The sequence below is a fragment of the Chlamydotis macqueenii genome, chromosome 2, assembly GCF_036417535.1.
Source record: "Chlamydotis macqueenii isolate bChlMac1 chromosome 2, bChlMac1.mat, whole genome shotgun sequence".
In the NCBI taxonomy this organism is placed as follows: Eukaryota; Metazoa; Chordata; class Aves; order Otidiformes; family Otididae; genus Chlamydotis; species Chlamydotis macqueenii.
Window position 1 is genome coordinate 23,920,343 of NC_141557.1, and position 14,881 is coordinate 23,935,223.

Sequence of the window (14,881 nt, forward strand, 5' to 3'; positions counted from 1 at the left end):
TTTGGCCGTGTCAGTCTTCACTGAATGCTTTTTAACAGTTGAAATTAATATCCTTTACGTATACCAGCTTTTTCAGCTATTACTAAAGTAAATGCTGTAACTTAAGCCCTTCCCACTGAGAAGCACTCTGTAGGATTATTGGCTGATAAGGAAAATGTTTTAATTTATTTTTTTTTAAACCATTGAGGAGCTGGAGATTGGTGTGACTCACTAAATGAATCCCCTGTTAAACACATCTCAGATTATTTAGGGTTCAATCCAGTTTCCCATTGTTACAAGTTAGAGTTATATTGAGCCTTTAAATAGGAAGAAAGCATCTTAATTATCCATTAAGGGCAATAAAGGAAGTTGGTTATGACACCATTAAAACAACTGTGATGAAAAATCTGTTTCAGTGTTTTGTACTTAAGAACAACATGGGATTTAGATGTCATCTGTGCTGGAGCTAGCTCAGTGCTGACTGTGATCTTGCATTATTACCACAATCATGACTTTTTTTCATTGTCTTGTGTCAGCCAGGCTGTTATGTGATAATTTTACAAAAAGCGTGGAAACCTGTGATCTGCTGTCTGTACAAGAGAGATCCATCCGTCCCAATGAATCTGTAAATGTATTTAAAATCTAGGCACTAATGACAAGGGGCTTTTTAATTGGAAAAAAAAAAGCCTTATTCAGTCACCTGACCTTGTTCTTCTATCAGTTTTGTATTAGAACATTTTCTCTTCCTTCACGTTTTGTTTCTTTTATAACTAAGCCCTTTGACTACTGTGTCTACGAGCCCCTATATTTAAAATATTGAACTTCCTTTAAAACTTTGTTGTTCTGAAACTTCTTTGCTTGTTTCTGATACAGAAGTTTTGGGGGAAACCAACGACTATGGTCGTGATAAAGTTTTGAATATAGCCATCTGGGTTGGTGACTCTCCATCTTTGCTTGGTCTGATTATGATTTTTTTTAATGTTTCCTTATTTAAGAGAACATACTGTATTATCTAGTGAGAAAATTATGCCAAATTTTAAAGTAATCTTAGTTTCATTAATGTGTTAATAGTTATGCAGATTTATTTTACACAGGAAATAATCAGCTATGTGGAAATTAAAGGATAACTAGAAAACTAGTAGATTAAAGAAGAAAGAATTTAGCATAAGTCGGAAGAAAAATATTGATATGCGAAGAAAAAGATTAACATGAACAGAGGCTGGCAGCTCATTAAGATAAATGTGCCATTTAACACTATATGAAATAATTCTGCAATTAAGATAGCATTTTAGAGAGATGATGGCTCTGTAATTTATAATATTGTTTGTTTTGCCCCAGACAGTTTAAAACTTTACCTACTGCAATACAGTCACTTTTATCTAGGTAATTTTTAATAATTTCTGCAGAATTTTTTCATTCCTTCTGAAGGACACAGTGCTGGATGTATTAATATATTTGTAGATGTGTGATTTGTACTGATATAAATGAAAATGACGCTTGCAGTTCTACTTGCATTAAGATGAGAATTTTCCCTGCAGCAGTTGGCCTTCATGATAGCCAGAAAAAGTCTTAGTAGTACTTAACACTTCCCCGGTGAGTTAGGTGCCCAAGCTCTCCTCCAAGGTCAGTTCAGCTTTTCTCATGTTTGGCTTAGACTATGTCAGATATTATAGCAGTTTTCTACTGTGATCATTAGAAATAAGGTAGAAGGAGACTGTCAGATGTCATTTCTTTTACTCGCACCCACTGCCATCTCCATACTCATATCTTACTTTTTATTTCAGCAATTTTTAAGTCTCTTGGATATCAAGTTTTTCCGTTATATTTGCTCTTGTAGCTATATTTGCTTTTAATGATATTTCATTGCAATGGTCTTGGAAGTTAGATTTTAACTGCAGTGGGTTGATTTGATTGTAAAAGTAGATAAAGAGTATGAGGCACTAAAAGGGAAAAACTGTCATCACTAATGTTAAGTTCTGGACTCTTCAAGCAGGCTGGAAATTTGATTCAGCTTTGAATTGTCTGTAGACCTTAGGAAAAATTTTTTTTTTTTTTTTTTAAGTAATAAGAATAAAAGGCACTGTCTCACTGCAATGTCCTTTATAAACACAAATGCCTAATGTTAGCTTCTTGAAACTTTGGCAATTCTTTGCCCATTCTATCTTGTAGTGCTCAGGATTACCGCCAGCTTTGCTACAGAGGTTGCAATCTGTGATGCTAAACTAGATGTGCTCAGCTGTACTTACGATTTGGTTATACATACAAACTTGAAATAGGAAATGGTTTAAGTAAAACATTAAATGTTTCAAAGGTACTAATAATATGACAGTAGTGTTTTGTCTGTGGTCCAAATACTATTAGAGATCCTTTGTTTGTAATCTGAAAGTAGTTTTTATCAAGCATTGCACAGAGAAGTACATCCATAGTCCTTAAGTTAAGTGAAAGACTACATAAAAGAATGGCTTGGTTTCAGTGCTAATGGATCTTCTTTTATTCCATAACAATAGAGAGTTCTGCAATTCTGATGACTTAGTAGGCTTACATCTGTATATGACAGACTAGATTTGGTTGTGTATCTCCAATTTTGCCATCCTGGCAGTGGCATTTCAGTTTCAGTATCACTGTAGAGAAAGATGCCACATATGAGGAGCATTTGCTTTTCAACTACATATTTCCAGACTTACACTGTTGAGGCAGAGCCTTAATGCTCTTCTAATGGAACTTTTTTTAAAAAATGAAGTTGTCTGGTTTTATTTCTTCTTTTTCTGTGGCAAAATTGTATTAAGAACTGATTAGGTAGCTTTGCAGGAATACAGATGCCTGATTACTGATGCAAAGTCAAATAATCATTTAGGCCTAAGCATATTGGAATGTCTATCACATAAAAGTTTTCTTCTAAGATTTGTGGTTCAGCTAATTTAAGATGACATACACATTAAATGAGTTTTGAGGAGCAATTCAACTGAGCAGGTGAATCTGAGACTCCAGAGATGCCTGTTGTAAGATGTTGCTTTATAATATAGCTTTACAGAAGCAGCAGTACTTACACAGGTTTTCTTAATGGTTTCAATCTTGAAAGCAAAGTGAAAATAATATTAAATTTCAGTGAAATGTTTAAGCCTTCTGCAGGTATTTTGTTCTTTGATGTATTTCAAAAAGCTTTGACATAACTGAGAATTTTTTTTTTTAGTTTTGTTAATTAAAATGCCTGTACCATACTGTACTGATATTTTCAGATAATTTTTCTCTGACTTAAGTGAGAGCAAGCAGATGTGTTTTAGATGCTGTGGATGTTACCTAGCATATACTGATACCTATGTACTAGTATGATAGTGCATGCAAAACCTACAGGAAAAGCCAAGACAGTGTATTACCTGCTAAGGAAATACGTAAGCTGCAGGGTATAATATATTGTAGCAATGACAAAAATCAGCTGAATATTTGTCTTCTCTATAAATAGTCTGGCTCGGGTACTGGAAGCAGCCTGAATTAAACTCCATGATCACTAGAGAACCGTTTGTGCCAGGCAGAGCAGCCATGGTTCAAAAGATGAGGCTGGATAACAGAACAAACGCAGCTGCGTCCTGCAGCGTAGAAGCGTATGCTCCGGTGACATCTTAGCTGGAAAAGCAGACACATCGAACTTAATTGCATCGGCTGTGCGGTACAGAGGTCAGGAGTCGGTGGCTGGCAGTTGAAGAACTGTGCTGTTTATACAGGTCAAACCTTGTACTGACAATTGGTGGTTTCAGTACCCATGTGGTGACAGTTTTTCAAATTCACAAATTCCACTCCTGCAGGGTAATGTGAAATGGCAATGTTATTTGATTTATAAATGAAATAGTTGCTAGGTCTGCTTTTCAAAAGAAGTGTTTGTTTGTAGACGTTAATCTTGTTCAAATACTTGGTTCTTCATGTAGCCCTGTTCCTGTTAACCTAACTATCCTAGGCCAGTTCCTGGGATCTGATCTGTTTGTAAATAAATTTGCAGGTACGTGATTAGGCTTTCCGTAGCTGACCATGACATGAGGTGTTCTCTTCATCAAAGTTCTCCAGATATTTTACCTCTAGATCGGAAATGATGGATCAGCAAAATTTAGTATCCCACTGGAATAAATGGCTCTGTAGAGTAACCCCCCAGTGATCATGTGGCTATTGCTGCCTTTCATCAGGGTTCCAGCACTCTGCAGATAAATGGCATTGAGTTGTGGACCCCATGGAGAGAGTGATGTGTGTTACCTGTGGCATCACCTGGTCACTGCCAGTGTTGTATGGTCGGTTAAGAAACGAAATTACCTGAGTGTAAACAACTGGGATTAGATTTTTGGATATGAAACTCTCAGTGAAACTTAGCTTTTGTGTTCCTGTTTGGATGACTGTGAATCACTATGGTAGCACCAAACTGTGCTTATTTAACAGTTCTTCAGCTGTCAGATTTAATACAACGTTAAACTAGAAGGATTTAAAGGGTACTGCTGCCCTGTATATGATGGGCTTGAATCTGGTCTGCGTTCAGTCCTCTTAGCACCTGAAAAAAGGGGGGGGGCAGTTTGTCTATGCGATAATTTTCTTAAAAAGATTAGTCTTGCACAGCACATATTTATTTCTTTGCTGGTATGTCTTATTTGGCATGTCTCATGCAATATGTCAAGTACCTACTGGACTTTTATCACGTGGTAAGTTATCAAGGTATCAGTTGATAAGGGTTGGTCCATTTTTACTTGAACCCCAGATGGAGTCATCAAAAAATGGCTCTTGCAGTCCTGCTTTTAGTTGTACAGACAAGGATCACAGTAAATTGTTAATTTTCTACACAATAGCTTGCAGTAGGTCAGTCCTTGATGAGCTGTTACACTTCACCAGACTGGACATGCATAGCTCTCAGTTTGTCTCCATACAACATTTTTCCCTGGATCACTTTTTTTTTTTTCTGAATTCCTTTGATTTGTTAGGGGAAAATCCTAATGATAGTGAAACATTTATACCTAAAAACTGTAAGAAAGTGGTCTGTTACCTTTCTTGTCTTCAGCACATTCTTTGCTCCTATGTCTTAAAAGTCCACGTATAGTATTTTAATTATTACTATCCTCTTCTAAACTGAAATCATTGTCCAGTATTGGGCTCATTCATTCATATCTGCTTCGCAATTTTCTCTTTTTCTCAGGGAATATTGAAATATCCTCAGGTGCATTACCTCTTATTTTCAGTGAAGAATTATTTTCTGCCTGTTTGTCCTTTCTAGAACTTCCTCCCTGCATTCTGCAGATCTTCGCAATTTAAAACCATCTGTTCAGCCATTGTTGTCTTTGCTTCAAACCTAATAACTTCACTGTGGAATGAGTAATTCTGACATTTTCACTTACAGCCTTATTAACAAAGTGGAGTGTTCATGCTGGAATGTTGTTAAGAGTAGAGGGCATCATCTTCGTATAGATTTTCTATGAGACAACAAAACGAAGATTATTAAGTAAAAATCCAGAATCTGGAAAGCAAGGTTTAAATCAGTCAACTGTTAAGGTGTTGTGGGCACGTATACCATATCCATAATGAATCCAGGTCTTTTCAGTAATGCAGAAGTTATCTTTGATGTGAAATTAGCTTTTGCATCTCTGTGAATGTTTACATTGTTGGTGCAGACTGTTTCTTCCTTTTTTATGCCCATATTGTTACTTTTCTGCTTCCAGACTAGCAGAGGCAGTTTGAACATATTCATGTTCATATTCAGTCATACTCATGACCCAGAAGGTCGTGGGAATAGATATATTCTCCCAGTGTCAAAAATTGAATGTATATTTCTTTTGCACTTCCATACCACTTTTTGATTGGAACTGAATTTTTAATGTATTTCTTTCTGCTATTAGACAGTGAATGAATTTGGCAGTCATGGTACGTGTTCAGCTTCAGTGGGCTTTTTCAAAATGTGTCAGAAATATTTTATAAGGATTTTAAAGCAGCAAAATAAACAGCTTTATAGCTTGGATGGCTTTCAGTCAAATTAATCAAAGACATCTTTTAATATACAACCAACAGCTGGGCTCTTTCTCATATCCCACTTTTCCACTGCCTGTGATCCTTTGGGTGGCTCAGGAGGAAGAGGAAATAGGTGATGATGAAAGAGATGATGCTGGAGTTGTTGAAAAAAGAAAAATACTTTTCCTGAGGGCTAGAGTCGTTCTTTCTGGTAGCAGAAAAAGCATTTCTGCATCTACTGTTTCTGTAACTTGTGTTTGCCAAATTGACAGTAGAGTCTTATTCACAGACCAGAATAATTATAATCTGTAAGTGATTGTCTGAAGACATTCATGAGATAAAATTTGCAGGGAAAAGTAATCTCTTGTTAGAACAACTGATACTGCTGGAAAAACCAGACAGGCTGAGAGGCATACATGCCTTTTGCCTTACTTATTGCTCTCTGTATTTTGAAGACTGACTCCTGCACTCCAGTTTACAAGATCAGTCATTGCTAAAGTGCGTTTTGAGAATACTAATTTGGGAACTTAATTAGGCTTCCCCTGATAGTGGGTAACTTCTGTAAATGAACAGCACTGCCATGATGTAGTGGCTGTGTTAGGGCTTAGATACATAGGATATTGTAGGTAACTTATCTTATTTGAAAGGAATTTAACCTGGATGCTCTGGTAAAGCTATATCTCAGAGACAGACGCGTTCAGGTAAGCAGCAGAGGGACCTAAAATTCTGCAGGATGCTTTTGATTGCCAAGTACTGACTTCAGGGTGAGAGAGCTGACTGCTTCATTGAAGCAGCGTGAGTGTTTCCACCCATTTTGCTTCTGTTTTGTTATCATTCAGGTATTCGCTGAATAAATATGCTTCTGTTGGAAAACAAGTAGCTGAGCAAAAAGGTTAAGTTAAGTTGACAGTTCATGATCTACAATAGAATACATTAACAATATTTTAATATTGTTACTGAATCATAGTTATGGTTTTGTAAGCCATTTACCTCAAACTCTAGGTAATTGTTAAAATAAACAAAACAGGAGGCTAAAAAAAGGAAGCATGAAAGGAGCCTGAATCAAGGAAGAACAGCAACAAAAAACTTTTTTTTGCAGTACGCCTTGCTAGAGCCCTTTTTGATATATCTAAATCAAGATAGTAACCCGCTCAACACATTTAATGGAAGGGAAAGCCATGCACACGGTCGGCCAGCCCTTGTTTTTGCGGTCATGACTGGTTTTCTTATTTGCGGAATCGTATTTGCTGTGAACAAAGGCTTCCTGATTGTCATATGAACTTGACTAGAAACCTGTCCTGCAGCTAAAGAGATATCAAATATTAATATTTGTACTTGTGTAGCCAAAGGTGCGTGCATTGAATAGGTCTTGAGTCTAGTCATAGCACTGCCTCTTGTAAAAGCCAAATACAATTTAAAAATTACAGTGATAAATCAGTGCAATGTGTTTTGTCAATAACTGATGCTAGGTAAAATCAGATACAGCTTCTGAGTCTGAGATAAAAGATAAAGCCAGATGAAGCAGAGAAAATTGTATTTACCAAGGAAGGAAATATCTTCTTACTTTTTTTTTTTAAATTTAGAGTAGGAGGCAGCAGACATATGCATACATAGGCGTAGATCATTTTGCCTTGTATTTTAAATACAGGACATTGCAGGATATTCTGAGCCATTGCTTAACGAATGAGTTAAAATCAAGTCGTGCTTTATGTCACAGTCCAGGTAGATGCTGTTGTGCAAGCCTTGCAGTCTGTAGTGCATCAGAACAGTTTCCTCTTTCAGTTTGGATGAATAATGGCCATAGAAGTAAGTGTCTGGAGAACATTAAACAGTGTCTGTTCTTCCCATAATGACATACGGGTTCCCCAGTGGGTCTGACATGACTTTTAATAACAAGGCCTTATGCTTGGCTTCCTTCTCTCAAAATACGACTGTAACAGCAGGACATGTGTTGACCTTTTATCTTTTGGAAGACACAGGAACTGGAGGGGAGTTCACTGTTTGTCAGGAGGTCCTCCCTCCACCTTCCCACGCAAAACATGCTCCAGCAGCAATATGTAAATACTGGGGACTCACCTGGTGATCTCTCGATTTACCTTTTCACTTTTATGCACAACGGCCATTAAGGTTTGAAGTTTTGATGATCCCCCATAAGCTCTGTCTTTTTAAAACGAGATTGTCGCTCTTCCTGTAGTGTAACCATGGAAACAGACAAGGAACCCTTAAAGAAAGTGATCGAACATGCTGTGCTAATTAATCCTACCCTTCAGTTTTCTTTCAGTTGAAGGATGTGGTTAAATAAATTTTGCATGAGTAAGCATATTTGGATGTGCAAAAGGGTATAAAATATGTAGCAAATTTTCTTGCAGAAGAATCTCTGAAAAAAACCCACCCTGGTAAGTGTCATCTGTTTGCCTCTGAAGCATCAAAACAAGAAGTGCAATATCTTATTAGTGTTTCAGATACATATTTTGATCGTATTCTTTTAAAACTGTAAATATATCTGAAAGGTGAGGGTATTTTTTCCTGCCTTAAGTGTGATGGGAGACATTTGCATTAATTTTAAGTCTTCAAGTGAAAGTGTTCGTAACTGCAAATGCCTCTCTTTACAGAGAGCATTATTCAGAAAAAGCAAACTTTGCATCCTCCCTGAGACAAAGCAGCTCCTCTGAGGCATTAACCAAATTCAGGTCCTTTCAGGTCTGCACAGGGGGAGTGACTGACTAAAGAGCTGGACTGTGCCAAATTTTCCTTTGCCAAATTTTTGCCTTTGTGAGTATTTCTCTGGGTTGTTCACTCCTGCTTTTCATTGGGCCCTTTAGTCTCAAAAGTACTGCATGTGCCCGGCTAGGAAACCAACTGGCCACAACTTAAAACACACGGCCTGTACCCATAAACCTGTTAAACTCTGTGATGCTGTCTGATGCCAGCGTATGGCCTCTTACGAATTAAGATTTTGTTTATAACTGTTTTCCACTAGTGATCCTCTTATAACTGAAAAGCCAGATGCAACTGCTAACCTCAAAGGAGGCTTTCATGGTGTTTTGGGAGTGAAGAGCAAATTAAAGGAAAACGTTTAGTAGTCCAGCAGACTGGAATTAGCCCAGAAGGGCTATCCTGTGAAAATCAGGTGGATTTTAGTTAACCTGGAATGGATTAGACGTGGAGGAGATCTAGAAGCAGTGGGCTGAGGAAACAGAATGGGCAACAGTCCCAGCAAGATGGGAGGACTGCTTCCATGCGGAACGGTCACAAAAGAGGAGGGAAGTGTACGTGGGCTGGCTATAGCGCTTGCAAAGCTCCATCCTGGCCAGTAAAGTGGCAGAAACCGTCAGGCAAGCATGGATATTGTATTATTTGCAGTATGATTTCTGCTATGGCAAATTGGGTGCTCGTAGGGAAATCTCCCTACATGGGAGATTTCTCGAGTGTGTTGATCAAATACTTTGTGTCATGGAGACCTGAGTTCCTTTTTCACCCCACAAGATCTGAAGTTTTTTGACAGTTTTTCCCAAATCACGTGATGTTCCTGGCTTCTTAAAAGTGCCTTTTCCCTGCCTACAAATGCCTTTTCTCCTATCAAAGCTAGGTAGAATATTACACAGGAAATAATTTGGAAGCAAATTCAGTCTTCCTCAGGCGAGAATAAAGGAAGGCTCAGATAGGCAAAGAAGAATGGGGACATTAACCATCCAGGCTTCTCAAAACCTTTCATAATTTTTATTTAGCTTAATAGTAGGTCCATATCCACAAAATCAGGGACTACTCTTTCAGTTTAGTCATGTGGAGTACAGATGCTCAGAAGCTCAGACTTGTTAATGTTTCTCTGGGCTAAGAATAAGAACTATTCACCAGTTAGAGCGTTTGGTGCTTTCTGATCTCCTAGAAGCAAAACATTAACCTGGAGGCTGAGGCCCTGCAGCGCGTGTGATGTGACCTCTCCCTGGGCCTCCCTGGGGCTGTGCCGCATTGGCCAGCCCTGAGTTATCTGTGAGCCAAGGTGCTCGACAAGCCAGTGACCAGGTGCGCAAACGTAAAAGAGATGGAAATCTGAGAATGAAAAAAAAAAAAGGTTATTCATATTTGAAATGTAAATTTTTTAAGAGGAAATTCTGGGATACAAGTCAAATTATTCCCCTACACTGGTCTAATTGCTATAATCAACTGATAATGCAATCTACTGGCAAGATTTGCCATCATTACTATGGAGATGTATTCACTGAGATGAACTGTTCTTAAATAGCTTCTCCAGTGTGTTAAGAATAAAGGTGTAAAAGACTCTCATCTGCACTCTTGTCTGAATTCTCATGTTGCATTTTTCTTTCTGAGTGTATGACTTTGCTTTTTGGTTTGTGTAAGGTGTAAGACACGACCTTCTGGTTTAGTGATTTCTTTTTTTTTTTCTTTTTTTTTTGAAAGGAAATCGGTAGTTCTTTGTTTAAGAAGATACAAAAACCCCCAGTAGTGTATTCTCCTGATTTCCATTACTTGTGTTGGAATGTGCATGTCCAGTGTGTGCTGGATATGTACATGTCCAGTGTTCCCAGTGAGGGAGCGGGTGATCTCAAGGCAGTAACTAGGAGCAGATTATTTGAAAAAGGTGTTTGCAGGCATGTGATAGGAACAGTTACCATAGCCCTGAAAATCTTTTTCCATTTCCTGGAGGAGAGCTTTTAGAAAAATAAACTCGACTATTTTTAGCATATGAGGATCTCTCCTAAAATCTTTCCAATTTTACATGAGCTAGATTATGGTTGTATAGTAATATGAATTATTTTAAATGACTGACAAGCTTCAAAGACAGTTGTTGTAAATAGTATATTTTTAGTAGGCCACAGATTTCATTGAAATAATTTCTGCTTCTGAGATTGGTACACTGCCAATATACATTTGTTGAGAGAGAAGAATTTTGCACGTACCATTTTCTGGTGTATTACTGCAATATTAATATTTATTTGAATGGTAATGTGTAAGTGTGTCTACTGCTTTCAAATATAAACTTGCAGGATGGGGTTTGCAGTGTAAACTGTGGAAGCTTTCCTTAGGCTCCCCTAAAAAAAACAGATCTCATCTGTGGCACTATTTATCTGGGAGTTTTCTTTTCATTTCCTTTTTCTAAATATCACTGAAATGAAAGACTATCGATCCCTAAGGATGAGCAGTTAATGGAAATGAAAATCTTTGCTTATTTGTCTTTCATTTAGGTATACCGTAATGCATCTTTGCATCTCTCCTGGGCCTGTGGTTGTCATTATGGAAAGCATATTTTATTATTCCTTCATAATATTCACAGCTCTGTTTAGCCAGGTAGTAAATGATAGATGTTACCATGTTTTTTCATTAAGTAACTTATTCCAATACTAGAAGACAAAAACACTTGCAACACGCTGTCACGTTCTGTGATGTGTGCTCATATATCCTTTTAGGATCATAACTATACCACAAACTGTTTCTGTGTTTGCATTAATTTATTTGTATTTACCCCCCAGGTCTTGCAAGAGCTAAATCAGTTCCCAGCCATACATATTCCAATGAAGTGGTAACCCTGTGGTACAGGCCTCCAGATGTCCTTCTGGGATCAACAGAATATTCCACCTGCCTTGACATGTGGTAAGTACAGAATACTTCCAGAAGACCCTGTGTATGTGCTTTAGTTCTGATTTTTTTTAGATGTATAAAATAAATACATAGTGAGATTAGTGGTACAGGTTAAAAAACTTGAGTGTAGTAATAGGTGTGGTTCACTCAGTATCTCCCTAAAGGAATTCCCTCCTACCACCTCACCAGTTTGCAGCTGATACCTGCTGTTGACACTGCACTCCTGGGGGCAGGAGTTAGAAACTGCAGGATTGTTTCATTGGAAGGGGTTACAGAGTGTAAGTACTAGACTATCTAGTACTGAAGAGAGCGTTTAATATAACTGGGCCTCTGGCTGCTGTAGTTCCTTGACCTGTAAGGGTCAAGAGGCAGGAAAAGGGAGTATGAACAAACATCTCCAAATGTGAACGTTGTGATATTGCAACTGCACCTGAAGGGCAAAGGCAGCATCTTCTGTATCGGTTGCCTGCTTTTCTTCAAACCGTTCTCCACCTCACAGATCTAAAAAATAATTTTCCCCAGCATCTCAGCTTTCTAATCTGTCCTAAAACTGTCCTGTTTTGCCAAAGCTTAGGTTCAACCTGGTATCTTCAGTCTGTATACATCTCTTCATCCCATCTGCTCCTGACATTTTGCTGTCACCTCTTTTCCTAGATACACCTCTGACTCTCTTGGCAAGAAGCTCAATTTGCTTAGAGTGAGGCAGGACAGCTGCGTCAGAGGGGGCAAATAGCTGGGAGACAATCCTTTCTGCTCATCTTCTTGTAGTTCAGTCTACATGTGTTCAGTTCTTGAGAGTCCCTCATCTTTGTGTACGTGTGTACATACGTGTCTCAATTGTGATGTACAAAGAGAATGAGAGAATATGTGGAAACTGCTAAACAGGGTTTTTTTTTAATCCTTTAATAGAGCAAACTGCTTAAGAAATGCTCTGAAATGCTTTTTTAGTCACAAGAGAGACTGAAATTTTTTTTAACATTTACTAATTAAAAAAAAATTATTACACTTTGAAAGGAAGGGATTTTTTGTTTATTATTTTAAACTGAACAAGGAATTTAAAAACATTTTTAACTCTTGCTGGAACTTTTTCCAGAAAGAAAAATGATTCATTCAAAAGTTTAATAGTTCCTAAAAAGAGAGATCTTAACGTTGCTCCCAAGAATTATTTTAGTATAAGAGCTATTAAAAAGTGTAGTCAAACTATGTGATGTTACTGTGATAGAGACCAAATTAAGCCGTGCAACTAATAGAGCCATTTAAAATCTATTATAATTACAGACTGAGCATTCCCTTCATAAACATATGTTTATATTCAAATTACATGAACAGCAGGGAAGATCAAGGAAGGACTCAAAATGCCACTTCAGCAATCCAAGTCATGTTTTGTCAGGACTTTTATAATGATACAAGAGAGTTGAGGAAGAACACAGTAATTACATCTTCAATGATAACAGTAAATGATGTCCTCTTGTACAGAGCACTTCATATAGGTCTAAAAAAGATCCAGTTGCTAAGGGACAGAGGTGATCAGTTGTATTTCAAATAAAAAATGACATCATACGGCTCTTGCGCTGGATTTTCTTGTGCCCTTAAAAAATTTTTGCTGCCCTGTACAAACTGGAGAACTATGAAAAGCTTAGAAAAAAGCTCTAGTAATACAGTTTCTTTCACATGGCAGGAATTTATGTAGAGGCTCAGCTACTGCCACATCAGAAATCAAATTAGAGCAAATGTATATTGTATGTGACAGAAGAGCTTTAGGTTTTTACTTCTCGACTTTGCTGGGTTGTCTGAGACAGCACTTCCAGTTTGATTGTGAGAAGTGTAATTGCCCGTTAAGGTCACTCATGCTTATTTGGCACATCTAACAGTGAGTTCTGCTGGAGCACAGGCAGGCTTGGAGCTTTGTTTGTACAAAGCTGGGCCATAATTACATTAAAACCACTTAGTGGCTTCCCAGAGTGGGAGGAAGGGAGACGCTGAGAAACTTACCTACCATAAGATTCCACGGTAATTCGGTAATTTGTTATCAAAAGTGTGTTTGTAGCATTAGCATTTTTATGCAATTACTGGCATTATGTCCTTATGGCAGATAGTGTGTGCTCTCCTGTGTCCTTATTGATGATCTACATGATGACAAAACTAGACAGCCACTTTACTAAATATTTAAATAATGTTGAGGTAGAAAGCACAGCTGTTTCCTCCATTTAAGAAAAAAAAAGACGGAGGGCCTTTGCTATAGCCATGATGAATGACATTTCATGGTGGTTCCCAAGGAACGGGAAGCGGGGCTCCTACTGAGTGGAAGACCAGCTGCATGAAAAAGGAGTCCAAATATTAACCACTGGACAGTGCCTGGGAAGCAGGTGGCAGAGGCTGCAGGCTATTTTTACACTTCATTTGCTGGTGTAGGACATTAGGATGGTAACTAAAAGCTAATGATCCACATGCAATTTTACATTCTCCTGCGTTCTTTTTTTAAATAGCCACTGGCAATAAAATAATATTAATGAAGACGTACATGCATTAGTGGTGTCAGGCTGGTGATGGAAATCAATGCGCTGGGCTTGGTGATTTACTGCTGACAGCGTTTGATACAGCAGCGTTGTGTGAATGTGTTATACTACCCAACACAGCATCAAAGAGTTGTGATAACCTTTGATAGATTTTTTTTGTTCCTTCCTCTTGATGAGGACTTACTAGTAGATAGGAAAATGGCTTTTCATTGCCTCTGATGTAACTTGTCCTAATCCTTGAATTTTACAGTCCTTTGAAAGTCAATGCAAGGAAAATAAGCTTCAATACATAAAGGATTTATGAATTACTAAAACCTCTATATAAGTAATACAGAAACATAGGGGAAAAAATTCTCCAAATGGACCTATTGTAGTTGTTCCTTACAGGATGAATATAGTATTAGCAAATGAAGCAATTTAAACAGGTTATTAAATCATTTTTTATTCTAGTAGTGCATGTACTGCTACATCTGGGTTGCTTACATCAGGAAGTCACTGGGGATATTTTATTTTGAAGTGCAGCTGGCTTTAAACGGTGTTTGCTAACAGCTGGCAACTTTTTCCATATCCTGTTTTGCTTTTAAAAAATACACTTTTATTCACATTTCAGGTAACCTAAGAAGTTGTGGACTGTGGTATATTTTAAATTCACTTTTATGAACTAACATCAACTGTGTTTAGTGTTATGGAAGAAATCACTTAAAACTAGGCTAGTTAAATGTTATGAAATTGCTTATTAAATCACTGTTATTTAACTTTGTTACATCTGGATTGATATGCATTATTTCAATTCTGATCTTAATTTAGGGAAAGCTCTT

The 14,881-nt window shown here is 37.6% G+C and overlaps 1 protein-coding gene across 4 annotated transcripts in view; it reads left to right on the top strand.

Moving 5' to 3' along the window:
• Positions 1 to 14,881, top strand: part of CDK14 (cyclin dependent kinase 14) — a 319,070-nt gene that overhangs the window by 166,593 nt on the left and 137,596 nt on the right. For all 4 annotated transcript variants that reach the window (XM_086742275.1, XM_086742276.1, XM_086742277.1 and 1 more), the window contains one exon: positions 11,439 to 11,559. In XM_086742275.1, the coding sequence (XP_086598401.1) occupies positions 11,439 to 11,559 (121 nt within the window). The remainder of the gene's footprint in view (positions 1 to 11,438; positions 11,560 to 14,881) is intronic.